The sequence below is a fragment of the Lampetra fluviatilis genome, chromosome 21 (genome assembly GCF_964198595.1).
Source record: "Lampetra fluviatilis chromosome 21, kcLamFluv1.1, whole genome shotgun sequence".
Classification (NCBI taxonomy): Eukaryota; Metazoa; Chordata; class Hyperoartia; order Petromyzontiformes; family Petromyzontidae; genus Lampetra; species Lampetra fluviatilis.
Window position 1 is genome coordinate 12,662,549 of NC_136295.1, and position 16,926 is coordinate 12,679,474.

Here is a 16,926-nt window from a genome sequence, read left to right on the forward strand (position 1 = left end):
GCGGTGTCCTTAAATAAAACCTCACCTGTGAAAACCCGCACTCGGCGGTCTCCGTGGGTTCTCTCACCTGGCTATAAATAAAGGCGCAAAAGCCTCGAAACTCCGCGAGGTCAGATTGTCTGCGCGCGCGCGGGCGACGCGACGGCACCGCGCCACGCACACAGCCTCGCGTCCTGTAGGGGGTTAGTTTGCCCGTCTGGAATCAACCCGCTCATCACGAGCCCATCGCTCCTCGGGGCTCTGCGTTTTGTCGCCTAAATTTTGTCGGCGCAGGCCCCCGCGCGCGACTCTCCGCGCGCGCGAGATCGACCGACGATCAAACGGGGTTCGAGTTAAAGTTGAGCGTTTTACACAGACTGAGATGAAGATGATGTGAATTAATCATCTTGAAGTCGGACATGGTTACATTATCAGTCTAAGGGTGACCACCAACGAGAAGAATTTACATCGCGGGATGTGCGCCCGCGTCTTCTTTGTGTATTGTGTTATTTTTATCGTGCTCACAAATCCACATGCGTCTCGAATCATTAGCACCCACTAATTAGCGAACGGGGGAGCCAATCAGCGGCGGGGTAGTGGGGTGGACAGTCATAAAGGCTGGGAACGGGGGCGTAATGAAGTCACACGTGCACCTCGAGCGGTGCCGAGTTGTTTCGTTGTAGGTGCGTGCGCCGGATGTACACCGGGCCTAAAGCAGAGCAGCAAAACGCACACAGCGGCTCCTCCACATGCCTACTAACCACGTGTGACTCAAACGGGCGTGCGTGCATGTCCGCCTAGCCTACACGCCCGCCAGCCCCCGCGCGCGAGAGAGAACGAACGAGCGCACGAGTCGAGGCAGGGTCCGCTCGACTCTCACGCTCCGCTCTCTCTCTGTTCCCCGTCGACAACAAAAGCAAAAATCTCGGCGTCGCTCTGGCCGTGCTGGTGACGATGATGGAGGGATTCGCCCCCGCGTGGTTTCCCGGCGGCATGGGCGGGCACCAGGTGTCCGCGGGCTGCCACCAACCGCGCGACGCAGCCAATCACGCGCCGGGCGGCGCCTTCGAGGCGCAGCGCGCGACCAATGACGCGGCGGAGGCGTCGCGACTCCACGCCGAGGCCCCGCCACGCGCCCAGGACTCTCACGGGGGGTCCGCGCGGCGCAGCCACAGCGCATCATCATCCGAGCGCTCCTCCTGCGACTCCACGCGCTTCTCCGCCTTCGCCTCCTCCTCCTCCTCGGAGCCCAGCTCGGCCGCGCGGATGGCGTCCGGGGCAATGTTTCCTTACCTGAGCACCCACCCCGCCTTCGCAATGTCCGGCGGCGGCTACGGCTCGCACCCGTCCTACCTGTCCGGAACCGCGTCCTTCAACTCGGGCATGCCCGCCTCGGCGCGGAGTTACGCGTACCCGCACCAGATGGGCCACGGCTACCATCACCACCACCATCACCACCACCATCACCAGGGAGGAGGAGGGCCCTTCCACCCGTCCGGCTCGCCGCAGCCCGGCGCCGTGGCTGCGCACGGCAGCGTGCAGGCGTACCTGTGCAACCGCGCGCTCTGGCTGAAGTTCTACCACCACCAGACGGAGATGATCATCACCAAGCAGGGCCGGTGAGTGCGTCGCGAGGCGCGCGGGGAGCGAGCGCGCGCGTGCGTCCGTGGGCTTTGTCGTGGTGGCTATGTGTAGCTGTGTGTGCTGTGTTTTTGTGTAGATTTATAAAAGATAAATGTAAACCCCCCATCCCCTTCCTTCCTCCTCCCTTGTTAATCCACTCGATTAACGTGCAATTCGCTCGTGGGGGCCGGGGGGGGGGTCGTTTGGTCCATACTTCACCACGCTGGTCACTGCGGGTTGGCGCAAGGTGGCGGGTGACGATGGACTGCTGTTGGGATGTGGATTGCTGCTACTTGTTGCGACTCAAACTCGGGTGTGCCCAAAGTTCACGGCGCAGCACATTTTGACCGCGCACTGCGCAGCCGCTTGAGCCCGTTACGAGCTCGCAGGCGAGCCCATTCCGCGCGGCTCTCTCCGCTATGAATGAAGAACGTTGAACTATTTGCTTGGCGCACGTTCTTTGCAGTCGCAGTTGTATGTGAGATAGAGATGGTTAATTTCCTAACAAGAAACGATCGAGTAAACTTGTGGAGGTGCCTTCGTGCAAAACTAAAAAGCGCGACCGCGAACGCACGAATCGGTTCCAGGGCTAAGGAAGCGCTTCGGCGCACTCACGCGCCTGAGATGAATTTCAGGCTTCGAGTTCAAATGCGAATGGACAGTCGCTCGCGACTTAAGACAAAATACAGCCCTTTGCAAATCCACTGCTGGATGATAACCTCCGCACGCCACTCGGGTTGTTCGGTCATGGGGGGGAGGGGAGGGGGGTTATCTGACCACGCTTCACCACGCTGGTCAATGCGGGTTGATGGGGCGAGGGAGCGGAGGGGGAGACGCACTCGGGACCGGTTCAGGTGTCGCTCGCCACTGATGAGAGCCGTGAGTCCAAGTCGGGTCGCCGGGTCCAAAGCGCAGCGCGCGAGCCTCTGCGCCACCGCGCCACCCCGTGCACTAGTTGCGGCACTCCCCACGCGACTCTGGCGCGACTCTGGTTGCTAGCGACCTCGCCAGTCCTGGGCGGGTGGGAGGCGGGGGGTGAGTCCAGAGCGAGCGCGGCTCGGGTTGGACTCCCGCCTGTGGCTGCGCTGTGGCGTGGAGGTTAGCGGTGGCGTCATGGTCAGCGCGTTGCGCTACGAACCCGGCGGCCTGCTGCTCGTGGACATCCTCTAGGTCGACTCAACGTTAAATTAGTAGCTGGTGGGGGGGGTGTATGAAAAAAAAACATCGGCACTGGGGAAAAACAAAGGTGGTCGTGGGTTGTGTTAGCCACACGGCAACCTCTCGCGCGCCGCGCTTCGTCGGAACTCCCCAGCACCCCTTGGCCCCAGCGGCAGTCCATTGAGAGGCTACCCGGGGGACCTTTGTCGTTGTCCAGGAGGATGTTCCCGTACCTGGCGTTCAGCGTGTGCGGGCTGGAGCCGGCCACGCACTACACGGTGTCTGTGGACATCGTGCTGGCCGACACCAACCACTGGCGCTTCCAGGGAGGAAAGTGGGTCCCGTGCGGCAAGGCGGACTCCAACATGCACGGTGAGCCCCCCGCCGCCGCGACGGCGACAACAACAACGACGATTAGAACAACAACAACAACAACGATTAGCACAACAACAACAACGACGCCGAATGCGAATGTTACAACAAATCACAGCACAGACACCTCGGCTACAGTTCCGCTAGGATTGGGGGGCAGTGGACGAGGCGTCTTGTGGGGGGCCACAGTAACAGCGATAGACCGCGAAGGAGAGTGAACCTGGGGGGTGGGGGGGCAATGTACGTGTGTATGTTGAACTTCTTTCTCACCGTACGTAGCCAACCGTGCTAATCGGAGGTACGGGGGGAGAACAACACGCTAGACATGGGACGTTTGGTGATGCAGGGCCCTGTCGCCAGCACTCACCTGCAATCACCTACAGCAAGCACAACAATAACAACCAAGCACAACAATAACAACCAAGCACAACAATAACGACAACAACAATAACAACCACATCAGTCGCAAACAAAACAATGGCGACAAAGCCACGACAACTACAACTCACACACAACACGACACACAACACGACGACACACAACACGACACACGACACACAACACACAACACGACACACAACACGACACACGACAATGCATTGTTACGACAACCTCAGTCCAAACAAAATAACGGCAACAGCCACAACGGTTACTGCAACATTACCACAACAACAACTGCAACAACAACAACTGCAACAAGAGCATGCAACGACCACAGAGGAACAAACAACCACAACGAGCGTCGACCCACGTGCTGCAGTCACAGCAAGTCGGGTGGCGATCGCAACGCGCGAATCTGCGTGTGTGTGTGGGTGTGTGTGCGAGTGTGTGTGTACGTGCGTGTGTGTGCGTGCGTGTGTGTGCGTGCGTGCGTGTGTGCGTGCGTGTGTGTGTGTGCGTGTGGGTGTGCGTGCGTGTGGGTGGGTGTGTGCGTGTGCGTGCGTGCGTGCGTGTGTGTGTGCGTGCGTGTGGGTGTGTGTGCGTGTGCGTGCGTGTGTGCGTGTGTGTGTGCGTGTGTGTGTGTGTGCGTGCGTGTGGGTGTGTGTGTGTGCGTGTGTGTGTGCGTGCGTGTGTGTGTGTGTGCGTGTGTGTGTGTGCGTGTGCGTGTGGGTGTGTGTGTGTGCGTGTGTGTGTGCGTGTGTGTGTGCGTGCGTGTGTGTGTGCGTGTGTGTGCGTGCGTGTGTGTGTGCGTGTGTGTGTGCGTGTGTGTGTGCGTGCGTGTGTGTGGGTGTGTGTGCGTGCGTGTGTGCGTGTGGGTGTGCGTGCGTATGGGTGTGTGTGTGTGCGTGTGTGTGTGCGTGCGTGTGGGTGTGTGTGGGTGTGTGTGTGCGTGCGTGTGGGTGTGTGTGCGTGTGTGTGTGTGCGTGCGTGCGTGTGTGTGTGCGTGCGTGTGGGTGTGTGTGTGTGTGCGTGTGTGTGTGTGCGTGCGTGTGGGTGTGTGTGTGTGGGTGTGTGTGTGCGTGTGTGTGTGTGTGTGTGTGTGCGTGCGTGTGTGTGTGTGGGTGTGTGTGTGCGTGCGTGTGGGTGTGTGCGTGTGTGTGTGTGTGCGTGCGTGTGTGTAAGTGCGTGCGTATGCGTGCGTGTGTGTGTAAGTGCGTGTGCGTGCGTGTGTGTGCGCGTGTGTGTGTGAGTGCGTGTGTCTGTGCGTGTGTGCGTGTGCGTGTGTGTGAGTGTCTGTGCGTGTGTGTGCGTGTGTGTAAGTGCGTGTGTGTGGGTGTGTGCGTATGCGTGCGTGAGTGTGTGTGCGTGTTTGTGCGCGTGTGTGTGCGTGTGAGTGCGTGTGTCTGTGTGTGCGTGTGTGTGTGTGCGCGCGTGTGTGAGTGTGCGTGCGTGTGTGCGTGTGTGTGCGTGCGCGGTCGATCTCTCAGGGGTCGACGTCTACAACTTAATACCTGCGGCTCTAATGACATTAAAGCGCGATTGTAATCACGGAAGATGATTACTAATTGTTCGAGTTAGTCGGGACGTCGTTGCGTGCTACGGTGCGGCTGCTGGCCACCGTGTGAGTGAAGTGGGCGCGTTCCTTCGTTTCGGTATTGGGCGACGACGCAAGGAGGTCGTGGAGAGTAAAGATGGGGACGAGTCGCCCGTGGCACTGAGAGCCAGGGGCACGGGGTGGGGGGGGGGGGGACACACACACGCGGACTAAGACACGGAGAAGCGAAGACAAGGCTTAGCACGCGGGGACTCACGGGAGAGATGGAGACGACGCGTTGGGATTGAGGTGGACAGAGATGAGGGACACGGGGGACACACACGCAGAGACGGAGCGGAATGCAGAAAAGCCCGGGGCTCTGCTGGATCGCACTGAGCCCGAACGACGCAAATGAAATCCGCGCCTCTCGCATTGGCGTTGAACTCATCCAGGTCACAACAAATCAGCCGGAGCGGTTAGCGCACGATTCTGAGCGCTCGCGGAATGATGCGATCCCGTTGCGATTTCCCGTTGCGATTTCCCGTTGCGATTTGCCGCAGGTAACAAGACGTACGTGCACCCGGACTCCCCGAACACGGGCGCGCACTGGATGCGCCAGGAAATCACCTTCGGCAAACTGAAGATCACAAACAACAAGGGAAGCACGAACAGCGGGCAGGTACGGCGGCCGTCCTGAATTAAGTGTGACGCTGTAGTCGAGTGTGGTTGTAGTCGAGTGTGCTTGGAGATGTAGTCAAGTGTGCTTGGACTTCCCTTTGAGTGTGGCTGTGAACGCGGCCACCTGAGTTCGATTCCGAGCCACGGCCAACAACCAGAGGCGAAAACATTAAAATTAATAAAAGTAAAATTAAAATAAAATAAAAATCACGACGTTTCGGAAGCAACACAAGCTTCCGTCTTCAGGTGGAACAGTCACAGCACAGCTATGGTGAGTTTGTGTGGAGTGGGTGGATATTGGTGACCTGTTAGGCGTTTGTCATTTCACTGTAAATCGTTCGGAAAGAAACGAGAGTCGGGACTGCACTGGTACGCGTGCAGAATGAGCTGTGTACAAAGATACACGTGGTAGTGATGATGATGGTGATGATGAATCTAACGCAGATGTGAGTACTGGTGATGCCGGCCCTGTGAACTCATGCCTTGTGTTGGTGATGGTGATGATGACGGTGATGGTGATGTCGCACGACTATAAACGTCGATGATATAGTCGCACGACTATAAACGTCGATGTCTCGTTGAGTGTGGATAATATCGACGATGGTGATTCAGGCGAATGACATTTCGTTGAACGGTGACGATGGTAATGGCTGAGACTGAATCATGGATATGTGTGGATCAGGTCTGACTTCTCGTGGCGGCGATGTTTGATGTTGACGATGATTGTGACGATGATGATGATGACGGTGATGGCGATGTTTGATGTTGACGATGATTGTGACGATGATGATGATGATGGTGATGGCGATGTTTGATGTTGACGATGATTGTGACGATGATGATGATGACGGTGATGGCGATGTTTGATGTTGACGATGATTGTGACGATGATGATGATGACGGTGATGGCGATGTTTGATGTTGACGATGATTGTGACGATGATGATGATGACGGTGATGGCGATGTTTGATGTTGACGATGATTGTGACGATGATAATGATGACGGTGATGGCGATGATTGATGATGACGATGATTGTGACGATGATAATGATGACGGTGATGGCGATGTTTGATGATGACGATGATTGTGACGATGATGATGACGGTGATGGCGATGTTTGATGTTGACGATGATTGTGACGATGATGATGACGATGATGATGATGACGACGTTGTGTTGGCAGATGATCGTGCTGCAGTCGCTGCACAAGTACCAGCCCCGCCTGCTCGTGTCGCGCGCGGGAGAGGCGGCGGCGGCCCTTCCGGAGGGCTCCGAGCAGAGCCGCACGCACTCGTTCACCTTCCCCGAGACGCAGTTCATCGCCGTGACCGCCTACCAAAACACCGACGTGAGCACCGCCACGCCACCACCACCACCAACACCACCACTACCATCAACACCAACACCACCACCAACAACACCACCACCATCAACACCAACACCACCACCAACACCACCACCAACACCACCACCAACAACACCACAACCACCACAACCACCATCAACATCAACACCACCAACAACAACACCACAACCACCACCAACACCACAACCACCAACACCACCATCAACACCACCATCAACACCACAACCACCACCAACACCACCATCAACACCACCATCAACACCACCACCACCAACACCACCACCACCATCAACACCAACACCACCACCAACAACACCACAACCACCACAACCACCATCAACATCAACACCAACACCACCAACAACAACAACAACACCACCAACACCACAACCACCACCAACACCACCACCACCAACACCACCACCACCACCAACACCACCACCGCCAACACCACCAACAACAACACCACCAACACCACAACCACCACCAACACCACCACCACCAACACCACCACCAACACCACCACCACCACCACCACCAACACCACCACCACCATCAACACCAACACCAACAACACCACAACCACCACAACCACCATCAACATCAACACCAACACCACCAACAACAACACCACCAACACCACAACCACCACCAACACCACAACCACCAACACCACCATCAACACCACCATCAACACCACAACCACCACCAACACCACAACCACCAACACCACCATCAACACCACCATCAACACCAACATCACCACCACCACCAACACCACCACCACCGCCAACACCACAACCACCACAACCACCATCAACACCACAGCCACCAACACCACCACCACCACCAACACCACAACCACCACCAACACCACAACCACCAACACCACCATCAACACCACCATCAACACCACCACCACCACCAACACCACCACCACCGCCAACACCACAACCACCAACACCACCATCAACACCACCATCAACACCAACACCACCACCAACACCACCACCACCGCCAACACCACAACCACCACAACCACCATCAACACCACAGCCACCAACACCACCACCAACACCACCACCACCACAACCACCATCAACACCAACACCACCACCACCAACACCACCACCATCAACACCACCAACAACACCACAACCACCACAACTACCATCAACACCACAGCCACCACCACCACAACCACCAACACCACCACCACAACCACCATCAACACCACAACCACCACCACAACCACCAACACCACCACCACAACCACCACCAACACCACCACCATCAACACCACCAACAACACCACAACCACCACAACCACCATCAACACCACAACCACCACCACAACCACCAACACCACCACCACAACCACCACCAACACCACAGCCACCAACACCACCACCACAACCATCACCACCAACACCACCACCACCACCATCACCACCACCAACACCACCACCACCACCAACACCACCACCAACACCACCACCATCAACACCACCAACAACACCACAACCACCATCAACCACCACAACCACCATCAACACCACCACCAACACCAACACCACCACCATCAACACCACCAACAACACCACAACCACCACAACCACCATCAACACCACCACCAACACCACCACAACCACCATCAACACCACCATCAACACCACCATCAACACCACCACCATCAACACCACAGCCACCAACACCACCGCCAACACCACCACCATCAACACCACCAACAACACCACCACCAACACCACAACCACCACAACCACCATCAACACCACAGCCACCAACACCACCACCAACACCACCACCATCAACACCACCAACAACACCACCACCACCACCAACACCACAACCACCACAACCACCATCAACACCACAGCCACCAACACCACCACCAACACCACCACCATCAACATCACCAACAACACCACCACCAACACCACAACCACCACCACCACCATCAACACCACCACCAACACCACCACCAACACCACCACCACCGCCAACACCACAACCACCACAACCACCATCAACACCACAGCCACCAACACCACCACCAACACCACCACCACCAACACCACCAACAACACCACAACCACCACAACCACCATCAACACCACAACCACCATCAACACCACAACCATCACCACCACCAACACCACCACCAACACCACAACCACCACCACCACCATCACAACCACCACTATCACAATCATCACAACCATCACCACTATCACCACAACCATCACCACTATCACAATCATCACAACCATCACCACTATCACCACAACCATCACCACTATCACCACAACCATCACCACTATCACCACAACCATCACCATCTCCACCATTACAATCATCACAACCATCACCACTATCACCACAACTATCACCATTATTACAATCATCACCACAACCACCACCACCGCCACAACCATCACCACTATCACCACAACCATCACCATTATTACAATCATCACCACCACCTCCATCACCACCACCACGGCAAACTACCACCGCCGCTACGACCACCACCATAACCGTCACCACCACCTTCATAACCACCGCCACTACCTCCATCACCAGCACGGCCACCAAAGACAAAGATCCCCCGTATAGCCTGCAACAGACTGTCGTGGCAAGCACGCATGAAGGCCTGTCCGCCCCGGAGCGCACGGCAGGGTTTGGAGTGGAGGCGATTGAGACCCCCCCCCCCCCAACTCTTAGCAGGGTCACGCAACAATTGTCGCGCTAATCACCCGGTTGACCTGTCGGTCGCGAGGTCGTTATCCTCGTGTCTGATCATCCAGCAGTGGATCAACTGGGGTGGCAGTGTAATAGCCACGCATTGTAGACATTCACACGTTGGGCTGTCGTTTGTGTGATCGCCAAGTCGCATCTGAAAACAAAAACTACGTAGCTCATTGGGGCCTCGCCTCGTAAAATGAAAAAAAAAACGATAGTCTCGAAATCGTCCCCGGCGGTGGCGTAGGTAGGTGTGGAGGCGAGCCTGGGCAGGCGGCGTGGTGGTGGTTGTGGTGGTTGTGGTGGTGGTGATTGTGGTGGTGGTTGTGGTGGTGGTGGGGGGGATGGAAGCTCGGCGTCGAGCGCCGCGCTAAAGCCCCGGGGCTCGGCCCGCTGCTTCTCGTCCACAGATAACGCAGCTCAAGATCGACCACAACCCATTCGCCAAGGGCTTCCGCGACAATTACGACGCGTAAGTAACAGCGCACGATGACGCACGTGGGCGCCGCGCGCGCCACCCACGTGCGCCTCGGAGTCGTACAGATGATGCCTGCCACTCACTCGGCTTTCGGACACTTCGCGGCTCGGTGGTTCGTCCAGCACAGAGAGAGATATATTTATTGTTTTGGTAACAGTGAGATCTCACGTTTCATGCTTGCCCCGACCATCATCATCATCTCATCCTCTCTCCCGAGCCGTCCCTCGCGATCCTGCGCTGCAACAATCCACGCAGTGCCCTACACGCGAGCCGATGTCATCTCGAGCCGTGATCCTCTCCCTTGGCTGCCACTGCCCCCGTCACTTCCTTTCGACCACCGACAGACATCGCCATCCCTTCTCGCGGCGTGTGCTGCACAAGTCCGTTTTACTTTGATAATTATCAGTCGGAACAATGCTCGTCGCCTTCCGTATGTTCACGATACAATCGTCGCGTCTAAAACGCGACTACATTTCGATGGGTTGTAAGAGAGTTCTGGACATTGGGAGCAGCAGAATAGAGCGAGCGACCACCCACTGGGCGAAACTTGCCCCGTGCGTGTTCATAACGAGAATAGGCGTCTACGGCTCGCGTGGCGTCGTCGTGAGTGTCGCGACATCTGTTGGGTGGAGAGCGATCGCCACCGAGGCGAGAGAGTCGTGCCTGCGCGTGCTTCTCACGGGGATGGACGCACGGAGGCAGCTGCTGCTGTGATTGTTGTCGGAGTCGAAGGTTGCCCAACATCGCCCACCGACGTGCGCGCGTTCGTACCACCCACAGGCACGGCTTACACGTGGGGTCTTGTGTGTGTTGTCGTTCACGTGCCCTCAAAGTGCACCTAGCCTGGCACGAGCGCCGTGGTGACATCGTCACCACTTAGTGGCGACTGGCGGTTGTTGTGTTTACGTGCGTTTGTGTGTTAATATCGTTGTTGTTGTTGTTGTTGTTTTTGTTGTCGTTGTGTGTGCTTGTTGTTGTTTACGTCTTCTCTGTGTTTGTCTCTGTGAGAGCGTGCTTCGGGCGTGGTGCTGGACACACACGTCCACTCACAGCACTTGCCCCAACAGTCTGTTAAGGCTATAAGGGGGAGCGCTTTGTGTTTATTTGTGGTTGTTGTGTAAACGTGTACTTGTGTGGCAGTTGTGTTTGTGTGTGACAGTTGTGTTTGTGTGTGATAGTTGTGTTTGTGTGTGATTGTTTGTGTGTTTGGTGTGTGTAATTGTTGTTGTGTGTGCACATCCATGTCGTGAAGAGTAATAGCGGAGTGGTTTGCGCACTGCGCTTCGAACCATGGTCGCCTGAGTTTAAATCCGATGCACGGTTAACATCAGTGGCCACTGGTTTCTAACCATCGAACAAAAGACAGCCACTGCATGGCGCGGCCGTCTGGAACGCGCTCGCTTCCGATATGAGGAAACCACTGGCGCTACGCACTTTTGCATCAGACTTGAAAACTCGTTTCTTTCGAACTACTTTTTGTGTTTCTTTGTTTGTCCTTCCCCCGCACCTCCGATAAGCACGGTTCACAACGTAGATACATAACACACTACATAGATACATAACACACTACATAGATACATAACACACTACATAGATACATAACACACTACATAGATACATAACACACTACATAGATACATAACACACTACATAGATACATAACACACTACGTAGATACATAACATACAACACAGATACATAACACACTACATAGATACATACCACATTACGTAGATACAATACACAAGACTTAGATACATAACACACACACGACGTATCAGAAAGTACGAAAGCTGCACGAACAGCGTGCGCACCCCGCTGGTCCCAAGAGGCGCCCGCTGACACCACGCCGCGTGTCCCGTCCGCGTGTGCGCGCAGCATCTACACGGGCATGGAGGCCGAGGGGCAGAGCCCCTCTCCCACCAACTCGCCACCCTCCACGCAGATCGTCCCGGGGGCTCGCTGCGTGGCGCCGGGGCAGTACCTGCTGCCCCCGTCCCTGGGCTCGGCCATCGCCAAGGCTCGCTACGGCGTGGACGGGGGCGAGCGCGCCGTGCCGCAGTCCCTGGGCCTCTTCCCGCAGGCGGACGACCCCGGCTCGAGCGCCGCCGCGGCCGCCGCAGCAGCAGCGGCCGCGTCCCAACGCTGGTTCGTGTCCCCCGCCTACGACCGCGAGCTGGCCCCCTACCCCTACGGCGTGAACATGAAGCCGCTGCCGTTCCAAGCGAGCGCTCACGCCCTCACCTACTACTCCGAGGCCGCCTTCCCCAGCAACGGCTGGAACTCGCTGTCCCCCTATCCGTCGTACGGCGCCGCCACCGCCGCCGCCGGCCCTCTGGACGCGGCCGACTTGCGCGACGGATCCGCCTCGAGCGCCGCCGCCGCCGCCGCGGTGACCAACGACGCCGACGTTTCGCTGCCCGGCCTCCACGGCTCCGGGGCGCCGCCGCGGGACGGGGAGTTGAACCGGACGCCCGAGCAGCGCGGCGGCGGCGGTGGCGGCGACAGCTCGGGCGTGGAGGCGCCGTCTGACTCGAGTTGGAGCGAGACCCCCGCCGCCTACCGCATGGCCCCCCCCGCCGACTACGAGGCGGGGGGCGCCGGGGGGATGGGGGCAGCGAAGCGGCGGCGCCTCTCGTCGGACTGCGCGGCCGCCTCCGCGGATGTCCTGGGCCACGGCGGGTCCATGTACCCGCACCACGACGCGTTCCGTGCCAAGGTGAAGGCGGAGGGAGAGTACCTGGGGCTGTTCGTTCACGGACAGGAGTGACGGAACGACGGTCATTCATTCGCTCATCCGATCGATCGTTCAGTTGTTCGTCACCCGACCCCTTCCCGTTTCCCCACTCCCCGGGTGCCTGTCCGTTGCTTCTTCGTGCCGTCGATTCGTGCACTCATGCCGTGATGTAATCCTGCGCACAGACTCTGGTGAACTGTGAATTGCTTGTTTGTTAAATGCCAGTCATAATCCTAATCCCTCCCTGCCCTCCCTTAGGTAACTTATATTACGAGTCGAAGGAGCGGGGAATGAATGTAATGTATCGTGTCGGTTCTCCAAGCGGAGTGTGTACATTTACTGTGACGTGTGTACAGATAATAACGAAGATTATACGAGTTGCCCACGTGGCTTGGAAGTTACCTCTGTTGTTGCGAGCGACCGGTTGAGTTGAATTGAGCTCTATCGACCTCCCTGGAGAAGGCTTTTGACTCGTGGAGACCACAGTATATGTGTGTGTGTGTGCGCCGTACTCTTGAAATCACCGCTTGAATTTCCCTGCCAAGGCAAGTGGAGCGATGAGGATGGAGGAGGATCGCGTGTTTTAGTGAGAGTCGTGTGCCGCGCGAGTGATGGGTGTCCTCGAGTATTTTAAACACTTCGCTACCCCGTAACAGCTTCTTTCAATTGCATCGTCGCTAAATCCGGGAAGCCACGAGACATTGAACACAACAATAAAATAAATCTTATCTCGTACAGTCCACGCGTCTGCGGGCTTCACACCTCGCTCTCACATCTGAACCCAACACCTCACACCATCCCCCCCCCATACACCTCCCCCCCACACACACCCTCCCCCCACACACCTCCCCCACACACCCCACCCCCACATCGCACCTGCCCTCCCCTCGTGCACAGGTGAAACCTTCGGTGCTCTGTGAGTCCTTCCTGTATCGCTGTCGGAACGTTTGCGTCGTTCTCACCGTGTATATATTTTAATAAATCTGTACATTTGTTGTGACGTCTACGGCCCACGTGTCCGCTCCGTTTGGCGCTCACGTGCGCGCGCGGCCCGATGGTTCACGTGAGTTTAATTACAATCAACAACATTTAATGGCGTTCAGCGACTAATCACCACCACCACCACCAGCATCGTCGTCATCACAGCCACAACCAGCACAACGGGGCTGGCGCTACGAACGCCGCCGGGCCGAGTTGTGCCTCCCGGCCGCGTCTGCGCGTCAGCGGTGAGCACGAGGCGAGCGAGGTGGGCCTGGAGCGGCCTCGCTCGCATGCGCACCGCGCAGCGCAGCGGCGAGACAGACGCGTGGACGAAGCGTCCGTCGTGACAGACGGCGCTGTTGTTGGCGGTGTTGGCAAGTCTTCACGCAACAGTCTCGTCGTCTGTATGGGAATGACAATTATTGGAATAAAGTACAGCGCCGATTGTCGGACCACTGCTGGATGAAGGCCTCTCCAAGCCGTGTCGATCACGGTGGGCTGTTTGACCATACTTCCCTACGCGGGCCAGTGCGGATTGGTGAAGGGGTGGCCGGGGAGGGGAGGGAGCACAAGTCCGGTTCGGGTATCACTCGCCACGAGTGCGTAGCCGTGGTCGGGAATCGAACTCAGCCCGCCGGAGTTGCGTAACGCAGCGCGCTAAGCAGCGCTCCGCCACCACACTTACACACACACACACACTGCCATTCGTACTATATATATGTGTGTGTGTGTTTATCATCATAATTATTAACACGTGACGAATAATAATAGCAATAGTTCCCTGCCATCATCGTACGGCTCGCGCAGTCATCGTCGTTCTAGCGCATCGCAGTCACAGCGCCAAGTAACAGCGCGTTGTAGCGGCGCGTTATAACGCCGCGTTATAAGCGGGCGTCATCAAAGCGCGTTATGAGGCCGCGTTATAACCGGGCGTTATCAAAGCGCGTCCGCACACGCGCGCGACGATGCGCCCGGGGCTGCCCGAGCCCGGCTCTCTCGCGGCGGAGATCTGTGACCGGGCGTTGCGCTGCCAGGCGCGGAGGAGTTAGAAGCCGTGGCGGGTCGCGTCTCCGAAGCGAACCGAGTTCGCGGGTTCCCGGCATCGCCCCGAGCGCGCACTCAGAGAGGCTTCGTCCTCTTGAACTAAAACTCGGCACGTGACAACAATAGCACTGTAGGTTTAACACGTAGGCTTTGATTATGAATAGCACTGTAGCCATTACAGTTGTGTATATATAATATATATAATATAGAATCTATATATATGGATGTGTGTGTAATAGGCGACGGTGTCGGGACACAGCCGTTCATCATCGCAAAGCGGCGAGCATCCCATCGCATCATGTCCCTACTATGAAGCAGGACCATTGCCCGAAACGTCACCTATCATTATTATAATAATAAATGATGATTTGTTGGACCTTTTAGGGCACCCACGCAAAGAGACCGCGTTTATCGAATTCACTTTTTTTTAAATAAAATCTAAGAATCGATCCCGCGGCGCACTCCGCACGGCGACTTCGTTGCGCGAGGTTCTGAGCGCCGCCGCGATCTCCACAGAACGTGGCGGCTCGCACACTCGCAAAGTGTTCTATATGTAGTTATAACATGTTTATATTTGTGTGTGGGGAGAGGGGAGGGGTGCAATGATGCCACTCGGCCAAGACTCGCGCCCTCGTTACGCGTTCGTAGCGAGTCTCTATAACGGAATAAACAACAACAACAAACCCGACATCACCACCACAAGCTCGTAAATACATTGAAGGAAACGCGGAGAAGGATTCGCCGGTGGTCGTGCTGCTTCCATCGCGGCGTCTGCGGTGTTAGCGGAGGGCCGCGCACAGAGCGGTGGTGCAGTGGTTAGGGTATTGAGCTTGGAACCTTCACTGGAACTTCCGCGATGCTCCCACCATGTCGCCATCCCGCGCTCACCGGCGTGGTGAAATATGGTCAAGCAGTCCCCGCGACCAATGACAAGGCCTCCCCCACGCCGTGTTGGTCTAGGGGGTATTTTGACCATACTTCACCACACGATGATCAGTGGGGGTTTGTAAGGAAGGGGGGGAGCAGGATCCGGTTCTGATCTCACTTGCCGATGCCGGGAATCGAACTCGGTTGGCTAAGTTCACAGCGCAGCGCGCTGACCACTGTCCCACCTCTCCACCCCGCGAGTGTGATGTTTATGTTATTGGCGCGCACACGTACACCCACAAGGCAAAGTTTCCCCGTATAGCCTTTAACAGGTGGCAGAGGCAAGTGTTGTTAGCGAGCACCTATGAAGGCCAGCACGACACACGAGGGGGTGGGTGACCAGCACCACGCCCGACCGCCTGTCTCCCCAGTAGCGATGTTTGCACACCGCACCAGGTACTCATTTGAGGCTGAGTTGACCTAGGGGAGGCCCAGGGCCGTCGCTGGTTTTGGTGGCCGTGAGCTGGAATCGAACGCGCCTCGTAGTCGGGATCCGTGGCGCGGCGCGCTGACCTCTACACTGCCACTCACACACACGGACACGCACACGCACACACACGCACACACGCGGACACCTGTGCGCACACGCACACACACGCACACACACGGACACGCACACGCACACACACGCACACACACGGACACACACGCACATACACCTGCGCGCGCACACACGCACACACACGGACACCTGCGCACACACACACGCACACACACCTGTGCGCAGGGACATTACCCTGCACACAAACACACACATACATACACCCCTGCGCGTACAGGTGTGTGTGTGTGTCAGTGTGTGTATGTCAGTGTGTGTATGTCAGTGTGTGTATGTCAGTGTGTGTGTGCGCACGTTAGCAGGGAGCGGTAGTGTATCGGTTAGCGCTTCGTTGCGCTACGAA

At 56.9% G+C, this 16,926-nt stretch overlaps 1 protein-coding gene across 1 annotated transcript; it reads left to right on the plus strand.

The window, feature by feature from the left end:
• The first annotated feature begins 594 nt into the window (after positions 1-594).
• Positions 595-13,867, plus strand: LOC144938084 (T-box brain protein 1-like). The gene is made up of 6 exons (XM_078865777.1): positions 595-1,598; positions 2,978-3,132; positions 5,608-5,726; positions 6,912-7,076; positions 10,268-10,329; positions 12,214-13,867. Exons 1-6 carry the CDS (start codon positions 934-936, stop codon positions 13,103-13,105), a joined length of 2,058 nt encoding a protein of 685 aa, XP_078721903.1. The 5' UTR covers positions 595-933; the 3' UTR covers positions 13,106-13,867.
• The last annotated feature ends 3,059 nt before the right edge of the window (positions 13,868-16,926 follow it).